Source organism: Fusarium falciforme, chromosome 6 (assembly GCF_026873545.1).
Source record: "Fusarium falciforme chromosome 6, complete sequence".
Taxonomy (NCBI): Eukaryota; Fungi; Ascomycota; class Sordariomycetes; order Hypocreales; family Nectriaceae; genus Fusarium; species Fusarium falciforme.
Genome location: NC_070549.1, coordinates 2,452,057 through 2,475,437, shown reverse-complemented (window position 1 = coordinate 2,475,437; position 23,381 = coordinate 2,452,057). Strand labels below are relative to the sequence as shown.

The 23,381-nt window shown below is 54.1% G+C and overlaps 6 protein-coding genes across 6 annotated transcripts; 1 reads left to right on the top strand and 5 right to left on the bottom strand.

The window, feature by feature from the left end:
- Window positions 1–30: 30 nt before the first annotated feature.
- Window positions 31–2,528, bottom strand: NCS54_00833400 (ATP-dependent RNA helicase DBP2; the record flags this gene model as incomplete). Its single annotated transcript, XM_053153723.1, has 7 exons — window positions 31–71; window positions 129–272; window positions 320–448; window positions 923–1,030; window positions 1,081–2,049; window positions 2,104–2,249; window positions 2,401–2,528. 7 exons carry the CDS (start codon window positions 2,526–2,528, stop codon window positions 31–33), a joined length of 1,665 nt encoding a protein of 554 aa, XP_053009698.1.
- An 898-nt stretch (window positions 2,529–3,426) lies between these two features.
- Window positions 3,427–4,948, bottom strand: NCS54_00833300 (Kynureninase; the record flags this gene model as incomplete). Its single annotated transcript, XM_053153722.1, has 3 exons — window positions 3,427–4,347; window positions 4,398–4,758; window positions 4,800–4,948. 3 exons carry the CDS (start codon window positions 4,946–4,948, stop codon window positions 3,427–3,429), a joined length of 1,431 nt encoding a protein of 476 aa, XP_053009697.1.
- Window positions 4,949–5,745: 797 nt separating this feature from the next.
- On the bottom strand, window positions 5,746–7,602 carry NCS54_00833200 (Pyr-redox-2 domain-containing protein; the record flags this gene model as incomplete). The annotated part of the gene is made up of 3 exons (XM_053153721.1): window positions 5,746–5,819; window positions 5,878–7,182; window positions 7,254–7,602. 3 exons carry the CDS (start codon window positions 7,600–7,602, stop codon window positions 5,746–5,748), a joined length of 1,728 nt encoding a protein of 575 aa, XP_053009696.1.
- A 4,757-nt stretch (window positions 7,603–12,359) lies between these two features.
- On the top strand, window positions 12,360–13,862 carry NCS54_00833100 (Hypothetical protein; the record flags this gene model as incomplete). The annotated part of the gene is made up of 2 exons (XM_053153720.1): window positions 12,360–12,761; window positions 12,813–13,862. 2 exons carry the CDS (start codon window positions 12,360–12,362, stop codon window positions 13,860–13,862), a joined length of 1,452 nt encoding a protein of 483 aa, XP_053009695.1.
- Window positions 13,863–14,111: 249 nt separating this feature from the next.
- Window positions 14,112–16,235, bottom strand: NCS54_00833000 (Hypothetical protein; the record flags this gene model as incomplete). The annotated part of the gene is made up of 11 exons (XM_053153719.1): window positions 14,112–14,150; window positions 14,209–14,288; window positions 14,348–14,563; window positions 14,620–14,728; window positions 14,786–14,851; window positions 14,906–15,056; window positions 15,110–15,269; window positions 15,320–15,707; window positions 15,758–15,840; window positions 15,898–16,079; window positions 16,183–16,235. 11 exons carry the CDS (start codon window positions 16,233–16,235, stop codon window positions 14,112–14,114), a joined length of 1,527 nt encoding a protein of 508 aa, XP_053009694.1.
- A 1,466-nt stretch (window positions 16,236–17,701) lies between these two features.
- Window positions 17,702–21,946, bottom strand: NCS54_00832900 (Hypothetical protein; the record flags this gene model as incomplete). Its single annotated transcript, XM_053153718.1, has 3 exons — window positions 17,702–19,402; window positions 19,453–20,953; window positions 21,000–21,946. 3 exons carry the CDS (start codon window positions 21,944–21,946, stop codon window positions 17,702–17,704), a joined length of 4,149 nt encoding a protein of 1,382 aa, XP_053009693.1.
- Window positions 21,947–23,381: the final 1,435 nt, after the last annotated feature.

Here is a 23,381-nt window from a genome sequence, read left to right as displayed (position 1 = left end):
AGGCCTAGGGAGGCCTCAAGATGGCAGGGATTACCACCGACGGTTACCGATGGGCATGTTGTTGGCGTTGGCTGGAGGTCGAGTCAGCTCGATAGGCGTCTTGCTGCTTCAGCGTCGGCGATACCCACCTCTGCCACCGCCGCGGCCACGTCCCCATCCACCGTAACCGCGGCCACCGCCTCCGCCGTAGCGGGTCATCTCAACAAGACGGGGGTCGATCTGCTGCTTGGCCTCCTGGAGAACGTTGACGAGGTCACGAGCTTGCTTCTGGTCTATGATGTGTCAGTACTGATTGGTAACTAGAGTCAGGGATACTCACTGTCAGTGGTGAAAAAGGTAATAGCGGTACCCTTGGCACCGGCACGGCCAGTACGGCCAATTCGGTGAATGTAGTCCTCCGAGTTATTGGGGTAGTCGTAGTTCAACACATGAGTGATGTTGCGCACATCTTTGAGCAAGAATGGTTAGCAGGCGAAGCAGGGGTTTGTATAGCAACGTTCCAGCACGGGAGGTGAAGGTGGATAGCTAAGCATATTGGCAAGGCCATCTGTACTTCACTCCTGGCGGAAATGGGGCAATCCAAAGTGCGTCAAATGCCATCCTGGGTTATGCATGCAGTCACCGGGTCCCCGGGACGAGAAGCCTTGGTTTGGCCAGCAGCTTGATCAAGGGCAGTAAATGCCACCACCACGCTCATACCACGGAAGCGGGAACGGTACAAGAGTGGAAACACGAGTATAGCAGCAGAGCAACGCAACGGCTACACAACGGATCAAGATCTCGTTTGGGTGAGAACCAAGTGGACACCATGGTTATCAGGCAGATTCGCACAGTCAAGAGAGCCCCTAAACACGAGAGTAAAGTACAGCAGGTGTTTTTGCTGGAAGTTGCCATGGAGGGGGAGGGGGGACTTGATACTTACCAATACCACGCGAGGCCACGTCTGTGGCCACCATGATGGGGGACTTTGCCGACTTGAACTGGTCAAGGACCCAGTCACGCTCGTTCTGCTGCTTGTCACCGTGGATGGCTGTCAAATGTTAGCAAGAGTTGTAGTTTGTATCAGGGTATAATACTCACAAAGCGCGGGCCAGCCATCCTGGCGGAGGAATCGAGTAATGTCATCGGCGACACGCTTTGTGCCAACAAAGATGAGGATCTTGTTCTCCTTGTTCTCCATCACCTTCTCAAGATGCTTAATCATGCGGTCACGCTTCTCCATGTCCGTGACAACCTCGACGATCTGAGTGATTCGGTGGTTGGCAGCGAGGTCCATGGAACCAATGTTGACCTGGATAAAGTCCTGAAGGAAGTCGGTGGCGAGGGCGCGAACCTCCTTGGGCCAGGTAGCAGACCACATCAGAGTCTGTCGGTCGGGTCGGATCTGGCTGATGATCTTGCGGATCTGGGGCTCGAAACCCATGTCCAGCATGCGATCAGCCTCGTCGAGCACAAGGTAGGTGACCCGGCGAAGGTTGGTCTTGCCAGCCTCGAGCATATCAATCAGACGGCCAGGAGTGGCAATGCAGACCTCGACACCCCTGGAGAGGTCACGGATTTGAGGACCCTTGGGAACACCACCGTAGACGCAAGTGTTGCGGATGCGAGATGATCGGCCGAACTTGTCGATTTCTTGCTTAATCTGGACAGCAAGCTCACGAGTGGGAGCGAGGACCAGGACAATAGGACCATCGCCAGGGGCGAGGAGGGGCTGGGCGTTGATGTGGACGATGGAAGGAAGGCAGTAGGTGAGGGTCTTTCCGGAACCGGTCTCGGCAATACCGACGACATCGCGACCCGAAAGAGCCATGGGCCAACCCTGGGACTGAATGGCGGTAGGGGCAGGGAAACCTTGGGCCTTGACCTCATCCATGACATATCGGGGGAAACCAGCCTCGTCGAAGGTCTCGACGGGCTTGGGGACGTTGCTGCCGGCAATCGTCATCTGGTGCTTACGACGGAAGGCATCAACCTCGGCGTCGGATCGGTTCGCGACGTCTTCGTGCTCCTTGTAGAAAGACTTCTCGAACTTGGGCAGGGTGGAAACATCTGCAAAATTATTAGCCGTGAAAGACACATCAAAAGGACGACGAGAACACATACCCCACTCCTGTTGCTTGAGACCAGCGCCGAGGCCGCCCATGCGGTCGCCGCCGCCGCCTCCGTAGCCGCCTCCATAACCACCACCACCGTAACCACCACCGCCGCCGCCGCCATAGCCACCACCGTTGCCGTATCCGTTGTTTCGGCTGCGAGTTTTGTTAGCGATGAGTCGATGAAGAATGCGGTGAGGGCGCGATGGTTGATGGATTGACGCGCAGCCGTCAGCCGCAAGGCAGCCGCGTCTCCGGACCAAACCACCAAACTTGCGCCGAAATCACAAGGGAAAAATGTACTCACCCTCCGTAACCACCACCACCGTGACCATTGCGGTCACCGCGATCACTGCGATCACGGCCGTAGCCACCACCACCGTAGCCGCCGCCGCCGCGACCACCACCGCCGTATCCGCCTTCGTAGCCAGACATCGTTTTAGGGAGAGAGGGTCGTTTGAACTGGGGGAGTCGTCTGCGAAATAGGGAGGAAAGGGTGTCAAGAATGACAAAGAGAGTCGCGTAGAACGCAAAGTTTGGTCTCGATCAGTCGAGATGTTCCCTCTTGATGATGAAAGGAGTGCGCGCCTGAGGGTTGAGGATGATGGCGAAGGGAAGGGGGATGTGAGGAAGGGTGAAAGTTTTAAGTGAGCCTACGATTCCTTCGCGCCTGGTTTATTTTTTTTTTCGCCGCTAAGAAAAAAAAAAGTTGTCGCACTGGCGCCTTGCGGCAAGTCCGCCGAGTGGGTCTAATCCGGAGAGTTCTATTGGCCCTTGGAGGCAATCAGCGGAGGCCTGTTGCTGACGTAACGCCCCACAGCGATCTCCCGAAGCTGGCTACCCTATGCCTTTGTCTTGAAGGCCGAGTTTAGAAATTCCTACAAGATAGTATGAAAGCAATAGCTCTGTGCGTTGTGTATTGGAGTGTAGATTATGCTGTGTATTTTTATAAAAATGCCCCTTGATTAAAACAGGAGCCTTTTCCCCGGCGTGTGGTGCACAGCAGCTCTTTGTCCTCTACTTTCCTCGTGCTCGATATTACGACTTCGACACGAGAGCACACCACGTTGGGGATTCATTGTTTCACGCCACACCCAACAAGCCAGCCGGGATAAGAAAGACTCATACAACTAGAAGTATCGAGAATTCTTCACAAGACAACACCCATTGTCCGTGCGCCACGTTGTTCATGAGACACCGGTAGCTTTACTCTCTTCTCCTCACTTGCCTGCATCTTGGCACTGTGATGTGGACCTGGGTGAGTTAGACAGCAAGAAGCAAATACAACACCACGACAATTCGTCAAAAGTAAGAAGCAATACTTTTTTCTAGTCTACTCGTCCATTTGTTCTCTCTTCCACTTGGCATCCAAAGCCTCCTCGAGGGCCCCCTTGAACGCCACCACAAAGTCCCAGCAATCCTCAAAAGTATTGTACAGCGGCGCCGGAGCAACACGAATGACATTCGGCCTCCTCTCGTCAACCAAGACCCCCCTTCTCTCTAGCCCGGCCATCACATCGTCTAGCAGCCCATCCGCAAGTAACACGCTTATCTGCGCGCCTCGTCGGTCCTCTTCGCCCGGCGTGATGATGCGCCAGTATCCTCCCATGTCCTCTGGTAGGCGGTATAGTTCCGAGACGAGGTAGGCTGTTAGCTTCCTGCTCTTGGCGCGAAGGGGGGCCAAGCCACCGGCGAGATCGAAGACTTCGAGGGAGGCACAGAGCGAGGTTATGTCCAGGACAGAGGGGTTGCTGAGTTGGAAGCCTGCTGCTCCAGGGACGGGCTTGAAGCCTGGCCTCATGGCGAAACGGCTCTTCTTGTCATTTCCCCACCACCCAGCGAGCCTCACGTTGTGCTTTCCATCATCATCAACCCGTGTATGCCGCTCATGGACAAACAGGCCGCCGATGCAGCCCGGCCCGCCATTGAGGTACTTGTAGGTGCACCAAGCGGCAGCATCGACGGACCAGTCATGTAGCGAGAGCGGCACGTTTCCAACGGCGTGGGCGAGATCCCAGATAACAAAGATGCCACGCTCGCGAGCAAAGGCAGTCAGATGCGGGATATCGAGCAGTTGGCCCGAGTAATACTGGATGCCAGGGAGGAGGAGGACGGCGGTGGTTGAGGCGTGTTCGGCGATGACGGACTCGACGTATTCGTTGGAGAGGATGTCTTCCGAGTTGGGAGGCTCGAGTGTGATCATGGAGTCTTCGGGACGGAGGCCATGATGGCGTATTTGTGTCTCGACGACATACTATCCCCCAGTTAGAACCTCGCCATCGTATTGCAAATTGGGAGACGAACGTGGTCACTGGGAAACGCCTTGCCCTCTAGTATAATCTTATGGCGCCCCTTGATATCCGGCTTATAGAAAGCCGCCATCAGAAAGTGCAGGTTCGCCGTCAGGGTCTGCATGACTGCCACCTCGCTGACCTGCGCCCCGACGACGGGCGCAATCATCTCGGCAGCGCGAGCATCGACGTCGAGCCACGTCGGCAACGGAGAGTCCTCGAGCGGCTTGAAGTGTCCCTGGACACCCTGGGTGCGCCATGTCGCTAGGTACTGCTGGATGCGTTCGGCGGTGCGCTTGGGTTGGAGACCGAGCGAATTGCCCACAAGGTAGATTGCCTTGTCATTGGCGTCTGGAGTATTGGAAATAGTTAGCCTCAAGGCAAGACAGATCGAGGCATTGAAAGGAACATCGACTTGCCCGTGGTGGTGTCAGGGGGTAGGGTGCTCCGTGCCACATCGGCCTTGGAGGGGATGTTGAACTCATCGCGGAGGTGACGGAGAACGTCATCACGGTCAAGCTGGACCGCGAGATCCCGGCCGAAGAGCCTAGACTGGTCACTCATGGCCAAGGTAGGGACGCGACAAGTGCTAGATCAGGAAGTTGTCGCGCAATTGACTCGGCGTCTGTCTCTTTGCCCAGCAGCGATTTCCCTCTTCCCCACGTCGTTGAGAGCAGGCATGCTCCGCACATCGGCACGACGCGGGGACCTATTGCCCCGCAGTCTGGATCCCGGACCCCCGAACTACGCCCGTCCCCGGTAAACGGCTTCTTATGACGAAAATAGCATGGGGAAGCCGGCATTCGGAATGGGTTCACATGCACTACTATCTTGTGTCACCATGGGCACTGACCTTAGAGTCGGGTGGATTAGGCATCATATGCTCGGCATTGGCCGGGTATTGCATGTGTCTTATCGTAAAGGCACGCCTTTGAAGGCGTTCCGGATCTAGACATCACCAGCCTCTTTGTCCAGGATATGGATTCATGTTGATTGGTGTTTTTTTAAACTCATCTCCTACCCCCCTTTGCTTTTCCGTCCGCTCTAGCTATGTCGTACAAGGGTTTCTCTCCATACAATCCCATCTATAACCGTGAACAAAGAAAAATGTGTAAACAAAAAAGACCAACTGAAGGTTTACAGAGTGAAGCATCCTAGCCCAAGCCCGAGTCTAATCAGACGTCTATTAGTCCAGCCCAATCGGGTTCACAGACCCATGCATAATGCTCCAAGTACACCCTCCCAAGAACAGATCGTCACAGGCTGCATAAGCCTCGAGCTCTTTCAAGGCTCCTGGCCAACCGCAGCCCGTTTCAGGGTATCGAACCTCATTGCGTAACAGTGTTTTGTCGATCGAGGGTTTACTCGCGAGAGACATCACGGCCGAAGGCCTTGGACTTGAGCCAGTCCACAGCGACAAGGACACGATTCCGGGCTGGAAGTCAAATGTTAGCTTTGCCGCTATATCTGGCTTGGGTATTCAGGAAACTTACTGCTGAAGCACATGGAGAGGTAGGCACTCCGCCAGAACAGGTAGGTCAGGCTACCGCCACTGGCAATGTTGCCGTTGAACCACGGCACATCAGCGACAGCCTTCTCGCTGCCAATGTAGGCCAGACTGCCCTGGTGAGAGTACCTGAAGGGCTTGACGTCCTTGATGCGGCGGAGCTGCTTCTCCAGAGTCTCAATCTCCTGGGCGACCTCGGCCGAGTTGCCTTGCTTGAGGTTCAAGCTGCTGCTGAGCTCCTTGATGCGGCTCTCGTGAGACTCGGTCTTGGCCATGTTGTTGAAGAGACGGGCTAAGAAGGAACCCTCCTGGGAAGCGACCTGGGCGGTGGGGGCATAGCCGGCGACGGCGCAGTCACCAACAGCCCAGATGTCACGAGTGCCCTGGACAACCAGGTACTCGTTGACGGCCAGACCACGGCGCGACTCCTTCTGAGCGGGAACCTTGCCCATGAGGTCCCGGACGATGGGGCGGACGGCGTTGCCAGTGGCCCAGACGAGCAGACCGTAGGGGATACGGAGGGTCTGCTTCTTGCCATCGGGGCCAACACACTCGGCCTCGACAAAGTCCTCAGTGACGCGCTTGACCATGGTCTTGAGCTTGATGTCAATGTTCTCCTCGCGCAGGGTGTTCTCGGTGTACTCAATCAGCTGCTTGGAGAAGGAGGGGAGAACGTTGGGCAGAGCCTCGATAAGGGTGACCCTGAAGCGGTGGCTGATATCGGGAATCAGCTTCTTGATGTCGTCCTCGAAGAAGTCGCGCAGCTCTCCAGCGAACTCGACACCAGTAGGGCCACCACCAACCACGACCATGTGCATGAGGCGGTCAATCTCCTCCTGGGACTGGCCCTTGAAAGAGGCGCGCTCAACGCAGTCCATGATCTTCTTGCGGATCAGCTGGGCGTCGCCAATCTCCTTGAGGAAGCAGCTGTTCTCACGAACACCGGGAATGCCAAAGGTGGCGTTCTCGGCGCCAACACCAATCACGAGCATGTCATAAGGGATCTCAGTCTCAGAGTGAGGACCCTTGCCCTCGGTGTTGTCCTTGATTCTGACAATCTTGCGGTCAGGGTCAACGGAGGAAGCCTCAGCTTCGTAGTACTTAACGGCGCCCTTCTTGTGGCGGAGGATGGTGCGAACGGGCTCCATAATGGAGCGGTGCTCAATGAGACCCGTGGTGCACGAAGGCAGCAGGGGAGTGAAGAGGAAGTAGTTGCGGGGAGAGACGACGATGACATTGTAGTTCTCGGTGTCGAGGTTCTTGAGGAGACCGACGGAGCCCCAACCAGATCCTGAAAGAGAAATTGCGTCAGTGACTCAATTCGGGATATCGGGGTAGCTGTGTGCGCGCTCTTTTACTCACCGAGCACAACAAGGGTCTTCTTGGAGGGATCAGGCTGGAATTGCTCCTGAGGATGACGGTCGTCGTAGATAACCCAGCAGGTGTAGGCAACAGCAGCGCCGAAGGAGAGGTAGGTGAACCGCCAAGTCCATCGCAGGGTCCTTCGCAGCTTGCCAGGCCTGGGCTTAGGAGCCTCGTTGGCGTAGGCTCTTCGGAAGGCGATGCGACCAGAGTTGCTCAGCTTCATGGCAACAGAAGGTCGAGTGGAGGCCTTGGAGACGGTGGAGAGGGTGCGAGTCGCAATGCGACTGCTGGGGGCCATCTGGCCGACCCGGGAGAGGGTCATCATGGCTCGCGAGGAGGAAGCCATTGTGAGGGTCTGGAGGGGGAGAGAAAGCTCAATTGAGAGCAATTAGGAGAAGAGAGGATGGAGAAGAGAAGAGGAGGAGTAGGAGAGAGACAAGAGAGGGGGTCTCTGAACCAGACGAAGGCGTCGCGAGCGAATGGGGCTGGTGACGGACGGGAGTGAGTCGAAGGAGAATCGATCACGGAGAGAGGGCAAGAGGGAATCGGAGCTTGGAGGGCAGAGGGAATTAGGTAACTGGATGCGCGCGATGGGAAGGGCCAGGGCGTCGGCCGGCCGGGTTTGTGGAGAGCAGGAGCAGGAGCAGGAGGAGTGAGCCACAGTCAGAGGCAGCAGAAAAAAACGGTACGTATTCCTCGCTACGTGTGGTTGATCCTTTTTTTAACCCCTTCACCCATCGCCAGCGAGATAAGACATCCCGTCCTCCATCGATTTTCTTGTGATGGGCATGGCCATGGCCTCTGATGCTCGTGCTTGTGCTCCTGCTCGCTGGCCGTCCCGTTTTTCCCCACTAAAAAGTTCAGGTTCCCAGGTGCCCTGCCCGCCCTTCCAGCTTAGCTCGATAGCGGGGCGGGTCGGCGTGGGCTTCCGTCCACTGCTTGCGCTACTGTAGCCGGGGCCGCTAAGCAGGATGACGCCCACTGGGAAGCTTTTCTGGAGGTGGCACCTCAGATTTGAGCGCTCGAGAATCACCAAGTTGAGACTGTGCATGCATGCATGGTACATAGCTCCAAAAGATTGGAGCTCAGAGGGGGAACCCTTGGAAATTTTTTCCTCCTCTGTCACTGTCAGTGACTTTTCCTCTCCAAATTCTTCTCCAAGCTGTGTCCGAAATCATTGCCCAATTTGATGGACCGGACCGGAATTCGCCTCCGACCCGGAGTCTTCGCCGTGTGCGGCCAGTAAATTTGCAAAAATTTCACTTGGCGCGTCTACTGGAACTCGGGGGTTCCAGCGTCTGCCACCCTCACACTCCACTGAATGGTCACTGTGATTCTTTCACCCTTCTTTGCTCGTGGGTGCCGGTGAGTAGGTGAAGGGACAACCGGAGGTGCCGGTCTGTACACGGCCGGCGGCGCACCCATAGACGACGAACCTCCGGGCGACGTGCATGATTCCGTCACCACCACCAATTGGCGTCATTACCGCCGCTTGCATTTGCACAGTTGCAATTTTTCTTTCCTCATTCGTCCAGGACCTGACATGGCGCAAAATCAAAGACAATTGTGTGTGGCATCGAGAAACGCGCCTGCGGTTCCCGTCCATCGACGGGACGATACAAGACCCCGGCGTTTCTCCGGACGTCCGGCTCTCACTTCACGACAAGACGTGGCATTGGGATCCATGATGTGTGGGTTTGCTCTGATCCCTGAGCCTGAGGCCTTTGACGATGGATGTTGGTGGGAGGTCCCCCCCATCAGACCCCCGTTGACCGCGTGTAAAAGTGGCTTCTCTTGATAAGATTGATGTGAGGCGGTACTTTGATCTCTGCATCCGGAGCACGGGAAGTGCAAGTACTGTACTTTCCGTCCCCGGTTTTCAAGCCCTTTCATCCAGCCCTCTTTTCAAGATCCATTCACCCAGGATATGAATGCGGGCCTGGCCAATTAGGCTGTTCAACCCATCTTTCTCACGTTTGCGGATAGTGGCTTTGATGGGCGTGTGAGATATCCACGTTGGAGGCATGCATTCTGGTATCTGAACCTTGCGTGTTGGCTGCAACCTCGAGGTCATTGCTCGGTGTGAATCCGGTTTCTCGCGATCACGAAACCCAGACCCTAGCCCCATGCCTCACCTGCACGTATGTCGGTGTGTCGGTGAATCCTTTTGACTGAAGCAGCAAGACATGTGACATAGCAGAGGCTGATGAGAGAGGGCTCAGCGCGAAGCGAGGGCTCATGTGGACTGGCCCACCACGAGAGATAATTCATCGCTTATTAACGTTATACAGAACCGACAACGGCGCCCCCAGACGATAGCATCGTTTGGCCTGTTTTGGGTAGTTTCTAGCGCAACTGTACGGTCAACGGGTTGCGTTTCTACATGGTAGCCGCTTGAGCAAAACGCGGTATTACCTGAATAGGCGTTGGGCCAGAGGGCGATGGACGAATGGTGAAATTGCCGCTGTAATCGAATTGCAATCCGTGACATAGGTTGTCGTCGTATATCTCTCATCCCGCGCCCCTGACTAATTGCCCAATTTCATCATTTCGACTTGTTGCTGCTCACCTAGGTAAAAAAACGGCGAGCCCCGGTGGATTCGCCGAAGTTGGCAAACCAGGACTTTATCATGACCGGCCCCGTGGCCGAAAACTAGATGCCCCATGTTTGTGTCAACAACGTCTCGTGAGAAATCTTGCGTGTAGTCCCCAGATCTTGACATGTGTACTATGCGACGGCTTCGATACCCCAGACTCAGATACTCCAAAGGGGCTGCACGAGCATCCCTGACACGGCGCGTCGGAGCCGCGACACATCCCAGCGCCTCATTGCACAGAAAGCCAAGTTATGACAGTGCGCGGCACATATCTGGACCGCGACGGCAGTGCATCGCAGGCCTCTTAACCCAACCAGGCATCTGCGCGGCATGGATCTCAGCTCTGGCTCGCTTGTAAGCTAAGCTCCGACCTTAGGTCACCGGCCCTTGGTCTCGGAGACGCTCGGTGGAAGGTCTAGCGAGGAGCCTCACTCACAGACAACTGCATGAAGCAGCTTGTCGAACCCCTTTGGAAGAGCTTCACCCCCTGTATTCCTAGCGTCCGTCCCCCATCCCATCTGCAATCGCTCGCCTCCCTTGGACCGGGTGGATCTCGACATCGTGGAGCCTCAGTGTTGACCATCACGTCCGCAAGCGCGCTAATGACGGATCCGCGCTTCTGGGCCTCGCCGTTCATGCTCAGGATTTAGGGTTCGGTGAGCAGCATGATTGGAGCGCATTTTGGAGAGCTTCGGTGACAGATCAAGGTGAGGGAAGAGGTGACTCGGCTCCCTCCGTGGTGTTTAGCCGCGTTCACACATGAGAAATTTGGGGTGGTGTTGAAATCTTGTCGTCGTTCTTCAGGGGAAGAATTCGATAATTAAGCAAAAGGCCTAGGTCTTTCTTTCTGTATCCTCTCATAGTTTTTCGAAACCATGATGGACGTGTGTTGAAATAAAGAGACCTTAGGTGGTGTCCTAGAAATCATTGACAGAAGAACCGCACCTCCACTACTTATTTGAGTGACAAGCAACGCACTTTAAGAATATCGTTCCGACAACCATCTGGAAGGCAGGAGGATGATTCTTGCCCCCACATGCCTGCCTTCTAGAACTGAATTCACATGACTTGGACTTGATGATTTCTTCAACTCCCTGTTGACGCTTTTACCCACTAAAAAGTTGAACAAGGCATCCACTCCTGCAAAGTCCCATGGATATCGGACCGTCTCGGCGCGCCAATACGATGGGGTCCGGCACTTGAGACCCCGGATGATACTGATACTGATGGAGAGGTGGCGGCGCGAGATGATGCACGGCTGGATCTGATGACTTTGGCTGGAACGAGGTTGAGGCTCGAGAAAGAGACCCGGGGCGAGACACCTTCGAGCCATGATGAAATTCCATCAACCATCAGCGAGAAAAGTTGTTGATTAACAGGAGGTCACATTGTTCCTTTTATGGAATCCGGAAAGCCCGATACGAGAGTTTGTTACAACACAGAATGTGAGTGTCTAGCATGACCCTTGCTGATTTGTTTCGCTCATCAGTCAGCATCCAACTTATAACAGTTGACAGCATGCATGAGAAACAATGAGATGACGCCCTTGACCAGGACTCAATCTATTTCAGAAAACCCAATTTTGTTAGGGACGAATTGGCTGGCCCATGATGCCCGACGTTGGAGTCTGACTCAGCCCCTGCATGAACATCACCATCAAGCTCTGCGACACAAAGGCCCCCTGATAGTCCAGGCTGAAACAGGAGTCCTCTTCGAGCCGGGGACCCCATGCAGGTGGACAGGCCGCCAACACAGACCAACCGGACGGAGCGATTCTCTAACACTCCTGCAGCTGGTTCTGCAGGACAACTGTTAGCGCCCAGCCTACAGGCTCCCATGTTTCCAACCTGAAGCCTTGGCCTCAGCGTCGAAGCACGACGGCGACAGCCGTTGTCGCAAACCAATTCTTTTGCTCTCAAGAGCGCCGCGGTCGCTGTATATGCGACTTGATCAAGTCGCACCTCGCAATAGGCGAGTGAGTTTGGCCTGACTGGTTCCTGAGGTTGGCCAAAGAGTCAAACCACCAAGGACCCCTTGGATTATTGGATCGTCCGTATGTGGGTGGTATGCGCGCGGCACTCATACCATGTACCCCGGCTCACATCGTAACATGGAACTTGATGATGTATCAAACCATAACTAACTACCCATGGCCAGTTTGAGTTTCTTCCTCTTCCATCTTCCTCACCCTCTCCCACACTCAAACACTCGAAACAAAGTCGTGTGCCATAACCCGCCAAGGGCGCACTTTTCCTTTGTCATTCACTTTCTCTTACTCTCCTTCAAGGCTGGACCTTTCGTTTATTGCAACCAGTTTCTTTGATGCTCAGTCAGCGACTGCCATCGCCATCACTGTCATTTCCAGATACCCCACTATCGCTTTGAATCACCAGTACCAAGGACAGGACTCTCGAGGAGTTTGGTGGTCTGATTAATTGATTTCTTTCGATTCGGCATTCAAATATCCTTTCTGGAAAAGGCAATTTTTATTTCTATAACTCTTCCAATGGCACCCTCTCTCGAGTCTCGCCAGCGTCGGTGGCAGAAGGAAGCAAAGAGGGGATTCAGCGGGAGCATGCCGGACTGGACGAAGGCGGACGATACCGATCACGGGTACGATGTCACGATAATGAAGAAGCGAAGGCTCAGGATTAGAGTCCGTCGTGGCGAGAGCGAAGCCCCATCTGGAGAACCAAACATTGCTTCATCTCTATCACGACGATTCGTGACCATCGACCAACGATCAAGCGACGACAGCGACAGTGAGAGCGAGGATGAGGACGATTCCGACAAGGACGAACGGATAGAGAGCAGTGATGGAAGCAAACTTGTAGTCCCCTCAAATGATGCTCCCACGGTGGCCGCGCCATCAGCCGATGGGAGTGTTCCTCGAGAAGACTCTGGAATGGTGAGTCGATAACGTTGGTCAATATCAAGTCCAACATGCTAACTGTCAAAGGTTTCCGGCGGGGATGCGGTTCACTCAAATGTCCACAAGGTCCTCCTAGGCGTGGGAATCGTTGGCGGCTTTTTCCTATTACTGGCCATTGGTTTCATCGCCTGGAAACTCTATAAGAAGAGATCGGATCAGAAGAAGGGAGCTCCCATTGACGACATGGCTTTTGAGAAGCCGAGCCGGTTCGAAAACCTCGTTTCCAAGGTCCCATTTATCGGACCACGCTTCGGCTATCAAGGCTGGTACACCATCGACGCCCCATCTCAGGAACACTTCGCAAAGTCACAGCAACCTCAAGGCAACCTTGAAAAGGCACAGCTATCCCAAGAAAACCTCGAAAAGGCGCAGCCTGTCTCGTCCCCAAGGCCAGCCTCTAGCCGCATCGACTCTCAGCTCCTTGCACCCATGAAGCCACTGGGAGCCTACCGCCTCGGAAGCACAAGGGCATCAACCGTAAACCTTGATTTCGAAGCCATTAGCCCTACGAGCACAATGTTTGTCGAGAGCACCGCGGTCCAGGTCCAGGTCATCGCTCGACACGATCCCAAGGAATCCATCGCTTCGATTAGCGGACGCCAACACAAGCGAGTTCCTTCTACAACACCGTACATCTATGACGTTGGAGGAAGACGCCAGACCGGTGTCAGCTCCTTCTCTTCCATCTCATCTGGCTTTGGCGACGGCGATATCGTTGTCACTCCCACCAACAATACCATCCAGACCATTCCTTCACAACCTGCACCCGCGACCCTTCCCTCTCGACTGACCACATGGCGATCCACTAGCACGCTTGGTCGGCGGGACACTGATACCTCTTCTGGCCGGCGGGATACCGTGTCCACTGAGGCTTCTGTGGATTTCCGCCCACGATTCCGCAGTGTTAATTCGTGGGTGAAGCAGCAGAACGGACATCTACGACGGGCTCAGCGTCAGCAGGAGAGTAGCCCTGATGGAAGCACTCCTCCCGTGCCTGCCCTGCCACCGCCTATTGAGCAGGACTTTGGGCTTATGATGCCAGATGGTGAGAGACCGCGACCTGTGGAGATGGTGTGAGGCTTCTCTAGTATAGTATCTAGTTGGGTAGGGGTGGTGTTTATGAGTCGGTGAAAGGAGTATGGGTTGGAAAACACGGGTGGCAGGGCCATACACGGAGGTGGAGTCTTTTTGTTCTGTTCGAAATGTACAAGCAAACCGCATAAAAACAAAGTATATACTCAAAGCTTCTATGTCTATGAATTGACTGGTTTCTTAGTCCTTTTTGAGTCATGGGGATTTGACGATATCTTCCAGGGTTGACCGTGTCTATTTGGAAGGGAACATGTCCCAGAAACCAATCTCCAACTATCGATTGTCAGCAAGATATATTCTCATCGGGTTGTGTAAAAGGGGAATCGATTACCTTGAGGCCCTTGACAAAAATCTGGACGAGCTCCTCAATTCGAGATGGCGACTGGAGCTGGAGGTGCTTCTCAAGCAGTTCTGCGTTGCTGTGTTAGTCCTCACATCGGGGAGCATGAAACGAGGGCCTCAAGACGTACCAGATCCCAGTCTGACAGCCTGGGTATAGTCATCTTCATTATAGTTCTTGATCCATGCCCAGTACGTGTTGTTCTCACGAACAGTATCCTTGTGATCGTGCAGCATCCTGGCGACGGCACCGTAGCCGAGAAGGCAAGGGGCCAGGGCCACCTGGAGACCGAGCCAGTCGCCGTTCTGGCCGATGTCGAGGACGTAGCGGGTGTAGGCGGTGCAAGCTAGAGGCGTTTCAGTAGGGTTGCAGACGGAACGGGGAGAGGGGAGGTTGGTTTACCCTGCTTCTCCTCGGTGGCTTGGATCTCAGCGACGGAGATGCCAAATGACTCGCAGTATGTGGTGTGCAGCTTGAGCTCGTGCATGATGTGCTGGACGATCTCGGTGGCCTGAAGAGAGAAGCGTGTGAGTTGGAATCATGGGTAATAGTTGGGAAGGGAGCTTACTCTGGAGATATCGTCGACGTTCTGCACCTTGTACGCCGCGAGAGCGTTGGCACGCGAGAAGTGAATCTTAAGGGCATTCTGTTAGATGTGTTCCTTTTTATCATGGAAAACTATACGTACCAAGTAGAGATAGTCTTGAACAATGTATCCCTTGAAGGACTCGAGAGGGAGGGTTCCATCGCCAATGGCCATGACAAAGGGGTGGTACACAAACTCCCTCCACACGTCACGGACGTCAGGGCGCTCGAGGAGCCATTCGATAAAGTAGCCCCTATTCCCAAGTTAGCTAAAATTTGTTCAAGAAATGGAGTGTGTAAAACTTACGGAGCAAAAGGAAGCGTATAAGTTGAGTGGAAGTGGTTCAGGGGACCGTGACCCTTGCCGAGACCGGGTGCAGTCCTGATGGCAGCCTCGATGTATCGGCAAGCTGAACGAACGGCTTTAGGGGTGTCGAGTCCCTTAGCCAAGTTGGACGCGATGGCCGCTATTTCATAGTCAGTTTGACCTCAGGGGCTAACGTGAAGATAAACTTACACGCCAGAGAACATCCAGTTCCGTGGGTGCTGGTGCTGGCCTGGTACGGGCTTTGTACCCTAACGACCTCGTTGTCACCGCCGACCAGAACGTCGACAACAAACTTCCTCTCCTCCTCAGTAGTAGCCACAGTCAGGTCCTCCTTCATGGGAACGTGACCACCCTTGACAAGCACCCACTTAGGTCCCAGAGCCTGAATGCTCTGCGCCACAGCCTCAAGGTCATCGACATTGCGAACCTTAGGAGTAGACTGGCCGTTCTGCGAGAGGATGAGGAACGCCTCGGGAATGTTGGGCGTGAGAACCGTGGTGTGAGGAAGGAGATGCTTGCAGAGATGCTGGACGGCTTCGTTGGGGAGGAGTGTCGCCCCAGAAGTCGAGACCATGACCTGCCAGTGTGAAAAAGGAGGATAAATCAGAGATCGAGAATGAAACTCACAGGGTCGACGACGAGAGAAGGGATATTGTGCTTGACAACAATCTTTTCAACCATCTCTATCGTCTCTGCAGTAGCAAGCATGCCTATTTCATCGTGTCAGCTTGTCACGGTACGTCAAACACTAACACTCGTAGATTCACCAGTCTTGATAACATCAACACCAACATCCTCAACGCAGACTTCAATCTGTTGAGCCACAAAGTCGGCGGGAATGACGTGGATGGCCTTGACGCCCTGGGTGTTTTGTGCCGTGAGGGCCGTGGTGGCCGTCATGGCGTAGCAGCCATGGGCGGCGATGACCTTTTGGTCTGCCTCGAGACCGCTGAGAACAAATGAATGTTAGCAAATGGTTCTTGAGGAGACACTGACATCATGGCCCTCTATGGACTAGATGCCTTTGCATCGAAAGATGAGGCTCAACTCACGCCCCGCCCGAGCTGTCCGACCCAGCAATGACCAGCACTCGTCCCTGAGTCATGATGATACGTCCTCGTCAAGCCAGGATAATGTATCTGTTTAGGAGGGAAGATGAAAAGATATTTGAAAGATATGAGAAGAAATGTCTCCTGACTGTTTATCGGTCGTCAAGTTAAACTGGCAGCTTAATCCCGCGTCTCGCGCTGGGGTTATGCCCGGAGTCTTATTCGGGTACAGTCAGTGGGGCTCATCACCTCAGCATGTCATGGTGGTGACACGCCAACTTCATGATGCCTGGGCGTGAATTGCGAGGAAAATGCGCATTTTGTTTTATATCTGGATGGTTCGTGTTGAGTAAGGTTGTATTTGATCATCTGAGCTCAGTTACCAAAGCCACTGAGGTTTGTTGTAAAAAGGGATGAGATCAGCTGGAGACTTGGGTGGGCTAATGGTGTAGAGGATTTGGAACAAGCGTGAGGCTACCTCTTCTGTTACTAACACTTGAGATACTAAGGAAGGACAAGATGATAGGCAAGTTCAAGAATAAGAGACCAACAAAAAGAAGAGGAACAAGAACAAATAGCAAAGGACATGGCCATCTACGGAGCAACGACACCCAAGGCAGCGTGCAAACATGGGCAAACTTGTCTTCGTCGCAACACCAGCCAAGCCTCTAGCAGGTCCTATAGTCTAGTGGTCAGGACGTTGGATTGTATGTTCTCAACCACTCAAAAGCCCACCCGTGGATCCCTTGACTAACCTCCAACAGTTGATTATCAAACAAGATCCCCTTCCAAAGGCCCCAGTTCGAACCTGGGTAGGACCTTGATCTTTCCTTTTTGTCCTCGTCGACAGTCTTTCTTTTGCCGTGCATTCTATCCTGTTTCGATGGGATGTGAGTTAGTTGTTCATGTGGTGATGGATGGTTGTACGACATGCAGTGTAAATTGTTGTCCCACTAACAACCAAATGGGAATCAAAGATTATCATCTGATGTCTGCTTCGAGTTGTTGTTCCACATGATGTAAAGATGCAATTCGAAAAGTTCACTTCAACATCTATCCGTGTAGATGACGCATCAAAATCTTTATATCATGGGAACCGTCTTGTAATCTTCGTCACACTACCAGACGCCGTCCACAATGCTTTTCATCCCCTCAACCTCTCCCTACCTCGACGAGGAACGCTCTAAACAAATGGATAATGCCCCAGATTGCTTCAAGATAGGTACCAACCCACAGTCCACTGGCCACGCTCCCCTGACCTGACCACGCCCCTTGACTCCTTGCCAAAGAAACTCCTTGATCCGAAATCAAGCCTTGACCCCGGCTCCCTGACCTGCTTGCCATAAACGGGTATATACAGCTGCCAGAATCCGATCGTCTCTCTGACTTTTCATCGCCTGCTCCCAGCGTGCCCTCATCATTGCTGTCGTTGGTATCGTACAGTCGAAGCTTCATCAGCCTCCTCTTGGCCTCGTGCCTAAACGAGCCCACGCCATTCTCCTGCTACTATCCCCTGAAGCCACTAGCGCCTGAGGTTGAGCGGTGCTGGCGTCAAGTCTGCCGGCGGCCCAAGCGGTTCGCTCACGCTTCGCTGCCTCTCCGTTCTATCATCTCCAGAACTGGCTTCACCATCGTTGCTCTCCTCGCTCTCGCTGTCATCGCTGCTGCTGTCACTATCGTCTTCCTCCTCGTCAAAGACGATTTGCCGCATCACATTCTTGTCGAAGAGGTCAATAACCATCCTTCGTACACCCAGCCGGTAGTGGTTCCATTCCATCGCGCTCATGACTTCCTTAAAGAACTGCGTGCTTCGGAACGCACTTGGCTTATGTGCTCTCAGCTTCTGAAGATCTGTGAGCGCCTTCTTGTAGAGAACCATATTCCCTAGGTCGACAATGAGCTCAAGGACCCTCGTGTTCACATCCGCTTCGCTCAGCAGAGGTGGGAGCTCGGCTGGTTCAAGGGGCGGGCGTGCTGCGCGTGGCGGTGGTGGCTCCTGTGCAGTACACTGACTATTAGGCAGAGTGATTGAAGCCACTGTTTTTTGCTTCCACGGCGCCAATGAGAGCAGTCTGGATAGGTCGTTGGGGATACAGAATCCCAGCGAGTTGCCCATCGGCGTCGTGTTGGCATCCCAACCATTCTCTGATAGAATCTCCAGGCCATGAGTAGAGCGAGAGATCAGACCTAGCACAAAGAATGCTGTACCACGAAGGCTCATCACTTCGTGTTGCTCAGCGATCTTGATGATCTGCTCCACCACGTCACTGGATTCCAGGAAAGGAGCTCCGAGCTCCATCGATCCAACATTGCCGACTGCCCACAGGCAGCCTTTGACCTTGGTAAGCATCTCTGCATCGCCCTTGTCCATCCCGTGCTCACGGATTGTGGCCGCAAACTCTTCAAAGTGGCCCTTGTCGCTGAGAAGCCTGCATCCCTCCTGAGTGCGGGTCAACTCGCGGTAGAAGTGTGGTGGCACGTGGCTATCGTGGAAATCACCATCCATCTCGCCGTCATCAAACAGACTCATGCGATGGTTCTGCTCGTCCGGATCGGTCAAGAAAGCCTTGGCTAGACTGGCCTCGATGACCTTGACGTATGTGTCGTTTCGTCCCAAGAACCAGTCATCCATCTCGTTGCTGATATAGTCCAATCCATCTAGGTAATGGTAGCCGATAGATGTCGACAAGAACCGCAGTAATAGAGGTGCACCAATCTCTCCCAGGTGATCCAGGGCCGGCCTGCATTCGACGATGTACTCTAAATACGTCTTTCGATTGCACGCCTTCTCCAGGATCTTGACTGCTGTTGCGCATACCTCAATCTCAGGGTCATATAGTTGCGTTACCAGGAGCTGAATCGCCCACTTCGAATCGCTCAATCCACCTTGTCGCGACACTGGACGAATCGCATATTTTCGAAGTACGTTGGTGGCATGGATTCGAATGTCCTTGGTACCGGCTGTCAAAGCCTTGGAAACCAGCACGCGTGGGTGGCCTTGGACGCTGTAGTCAAAACTGGACAGCAGCAGCTTGATGAGGTCTGGCCGCTGCTTCAGGTCGACAATGTGGTACATCATGTTGAACATTCTCCATCTGTCCAGCAATTGAAGTCCCTTTGGGTCGCCGGTGAGGACACCCAGCATCGCGAAGTAACCCGCACAAAGAGTATCGGAAACTCTGTCCCTAGAAAACATGGGATATTGAGCTGTAAGCCCACTGGTCTAGGTAGTTGTTAGAAGTACATCATGGACAACAAGGTAATATCTCTTACCGGGTCGCATTGCGCCAGGCACTCGGCAATCTGCCTCAGCAGTTTGCTATCCGCCAAAAACTTGATGCCCTCTGGAGATTGCAATAGGGAGTGCATCAGAGCACATCCCGCCCTGACGTATTTCTGGGTTCCGCGTGTATTCTTGACGTCCGCAAACCTGTACTTGAATGGCCGATAGAAGCTAATGATTCTCTTCATGAACTTGGATGCCTTGATGGCCTCCTCAAGACGCTTGCCACTCTGGAGCGGGCCGTCAATGACTTTGATGATGGTTTCCCAGTTCCACTTGGTGTAGTTGGAACTATTGAGCACGTTGCTGTCAATAAGAAGTTGCCTGAATGTAGTGTCGTCAAAGACAACAGATTGGTTAGCCTTTGGTGCCTCATCCAGGGACGTCAAATCAGCCAGGCTGTTGCTCGAGGGCAGGGCCCCAGACACAGCGCCTGAAGGTGCGCTTCTGAACAATGTCCGACTGACGCTGCTAATTTGGTAAACTATACCAGAAGCAACCCAGTGGTTATTGTCGTCGAACTTGGCCGCCGATGAAAAGAGCTCTGGAAGGAGATGGAGCTCCGCACTCCAGGAAGGAGGTAGGAGGCGGCTCGAAAGCTTGAGCACTTCGCCGATCAGGAGTGTCGTCTTGCGCTGAAGAGTCGGGTTTTCATCCTCTCGGGCAATCTTTAAAAGAATGTGGAGGAGATCAGCCTTGATGAAGACAGCGAGCAGCAGGGCCGTGTAGTGTTCGACAAAGTTCTGCTCGCCATTATCTTCTTCAACAAACGATGAGCTGCCCTTGTCCTTGGCATTTGGTGACTTCAGATTAGCCACTCTGCCATACGTCGTCAATCTTCTTCCAGCTAGGAACGAAGTCGCCCACCCAGGTGATTTGATCCTCAGGAGCGAGAATACAAGATCGAGTACCGTCTCGCGGATCGTGTCATTCGGTAGTAGCATGCTTGTGATGAGGGATCTAACCGCACGGAAATTGTACATGCAGAGCGCTTGAAGACCTGGCCATGACTTCAAGGCCGTGGCAATGGCTTTGGAGTTCTGCTTGAGGACACTCTCGTTGGTGAGGAGTTGGTCGGTGAAAACGGTGAAGAGCACCTCCAGTCCGTAACCGGGTTGTAAGAATCTTCGTCTCCGTGGTGAGTCGAGGAGGTATAAAAACGCAGATGCCAAGCTTTCTGGGGCTTTGTAAATGCCCTCTGAGAGCGCCTCAGACAATGGCCCAACGCCTCCAGATGCCACCAACAGCGCTGGGTCTTTCACTAGAATCTCGGCCAGCGTCTCAATGCAGATGGGTCGCAGACGATCAACATCCTGTTCTGCAGCTTGAGCGTTTGTGCGCCGATCTTCCCCATGCTCAGCGACAGCAACGATGGTGCGCACGACTGCCCTCGACACCTCTTTCACTCCACCCTTCACGTCGAGAAAGGCACGAACGAACTTGAGGGCCTGCTCACGTTCAACGTCTGCCTTCCGATAATTGTTCAATGATCTAAGAGGGTCAATAACTGAGCACTTCGCCATCTTCAACTACGTACCTTATGACCAAATAATCGGTATTCAGGCTTCGAATCCTCTTCAGGGAGGCCACATCTGAGATGGCATATCTGGTCATCCGGTAACCAGCGGCAACCACCTCCCGACTTTCGCTCAGGAGCATGACCTGCATACGGAGCCCAAAGACTGACCAAACCAAGTCATACTTGAGGGTTGGATATCGCTTGAAAAGGTCGACCAACTGGTTTCCCCGTGAGACGTAGTACTCGGGCATCATGCCCTCGACCTCCAATGCCTGGAGGAGTTCAGCCAGCGCAAAGGTTGGGCTTTCCGTCGACTCTTCAATGTCGGATCCTATTACGGATCGCGACACGCTCTGCGGTGAGCGCACTTCATTAGTTCTGCCGGATTCGAGAACATTGCTCTGGGTTCGGTTTCGTGTCGGTGTGGTTGGCGGGGCCTTTCGTGTTTGCTGAGCATCCGAAATCCTCTGGCGTAGTTCTCTGATGCGCGAGTTACTGGCGTTGAGTTCTGCCTCAACCTTCAGCCGTTGCTCTTTGGTCTGCTTCGCCTTCTTAGAGTTGAGCGCCTCGAGCATGTTCTCGCTACCCTCCTTGATCTTCATCTCGCGGTTGAGCCGTTCCTTGAGGCCTGCCAGGTTCTTTTCTGCCATGGAATCGCCGTCATCCTCTTCCACCTTGTCCATGAAACTGCCTGGGTATACTGAAGCGGCGTCGGTCCTACTCCCTGCCCGACTGCGCAGCTCCGAGCTGAAGCTTCCTGGGGCGACATTGAGGCTGCTCCCGCGAGGCGCAAAGGATACGGCTGAGGCTGATAGGTTGCGTGCGTTGGCGCCATTCGGCGGCTGGAGGCCCGAGCCATCGCGGTCGAAACTGGTGCGTCCAGATAACTGTTGAGGGAGGTTCTGCTGAGAGGAATGGCTCGGGGGGGTCATGCCCTTCTGGGTCGCGGCAGAGGAGCTCAGCATGACGACGGCGAGCGGCCCACCGGTTGGGACGGGGCCCTGGCGCGGAAGTAGTGCATTCGTCGATTGCTGAAGCGTTTGAGAGATTCGTTGCGGCGAATGCGATCGTGGTCGGGGGTATAATTACGATGTCGACGGAGGGGGAGAGATCGTTCGCGTGACGGCGGTGTCAAGGCAATAGCGACAACCTCGATATGATATGTATAGAATAGACCGCGTTTGGTCTGACTGTCGTGCTCACCGGGCGTTAGAGGGGATGTCGAAAGTCTGTCCACCGAAATCTAAGTTCAAGGGAAGCCCCGACCAGGCTGGAGATGGGCGGAGACGGTTGTTGGAGGTGGTTACGTGGAGGTGGAGGTGGAGGCTCTGCAGCCGCGCGAGCATGAGCTACAGCAAATGATGCAGCCGGGAGGAGGAGGTTGAGAGGGGGGACCCAGATCGCCAACAGAAGCAACAACCAGATGCCCTACGCCAACACCAGAGCGAAACGAACAGAGCGAAACGAAGGAGGCTCGAGGTGCAGGGCGACAGGGTTTCGAGCAACGAGCGGCGTGGTGATTGGAGGATCAAGACGGAGGTTGTTGGCCTTGCGGGCAGCCAGAGTGGAGGAGGGACCCGGCCAGGCGGTGATGGCGAGGGGAGGTGCATTGTAAGCGGGCACTAGAAGTGCTGGTCAGCCACTGTAGCTGCAGCCTGCTTCAGTGGCTCGAAGGCCCAAGGAGAATGCTGCGGGCCGTTTGAGGCCGCTGAGATTGGTGGTGACATTTCTAAAAGCTGGGGAACTAGACGGGATGGACGGGAACGATCCAATATCAACACATGGAGAGGGGGATCCATTAGTAGCATTTGAATACTTTATTCCTTGCAAGGCTGTTTCTAGTTGTTTCATGGAGATGATTTTCGTATGGATATCACGAATATTCTTGCAGACCTTCACAATGATAAACTGAATTGTTATTGTCCTTGCCTTGTCTTCGAGAATCTGTCTCAACTGTCAGTGGTCGAGGCATCATGGGAGACACCTCCATTTGTACCTCAGGCACCTCCGATTCGAGTCCGGCTCGAGGACTTTGCTTCTTGCCGAGTCGTACACCTCGGCTTCACTCGTCAACACGAGAGAGCGACTCAAAACCTCTGAAATCATGCCATTTAGAGTCACATCAAGACTAGGATTGGCTTCTACTGGCAGATAAGATGCCAGACACACCACACGGGCCAGATAAGAAACAGCAGGTCGAGATAGCGTGGGTTAGAAGCTGGATCCGTCCAGGCGGCTCCCGATGCGCGGCGCCCCAGGGAATCGGCGTCCTCCGCGCCCGGGCGCCGACCCTCGTCTCCCCATGAGGGCCGTCGATTCGCTGCCCAGCGCTTCAGCGCGCTTCAACAAATTCCTCGGCCACCGGCGCTGTCTTCTCGTTGATCGGGGCGTCCGTCTCCG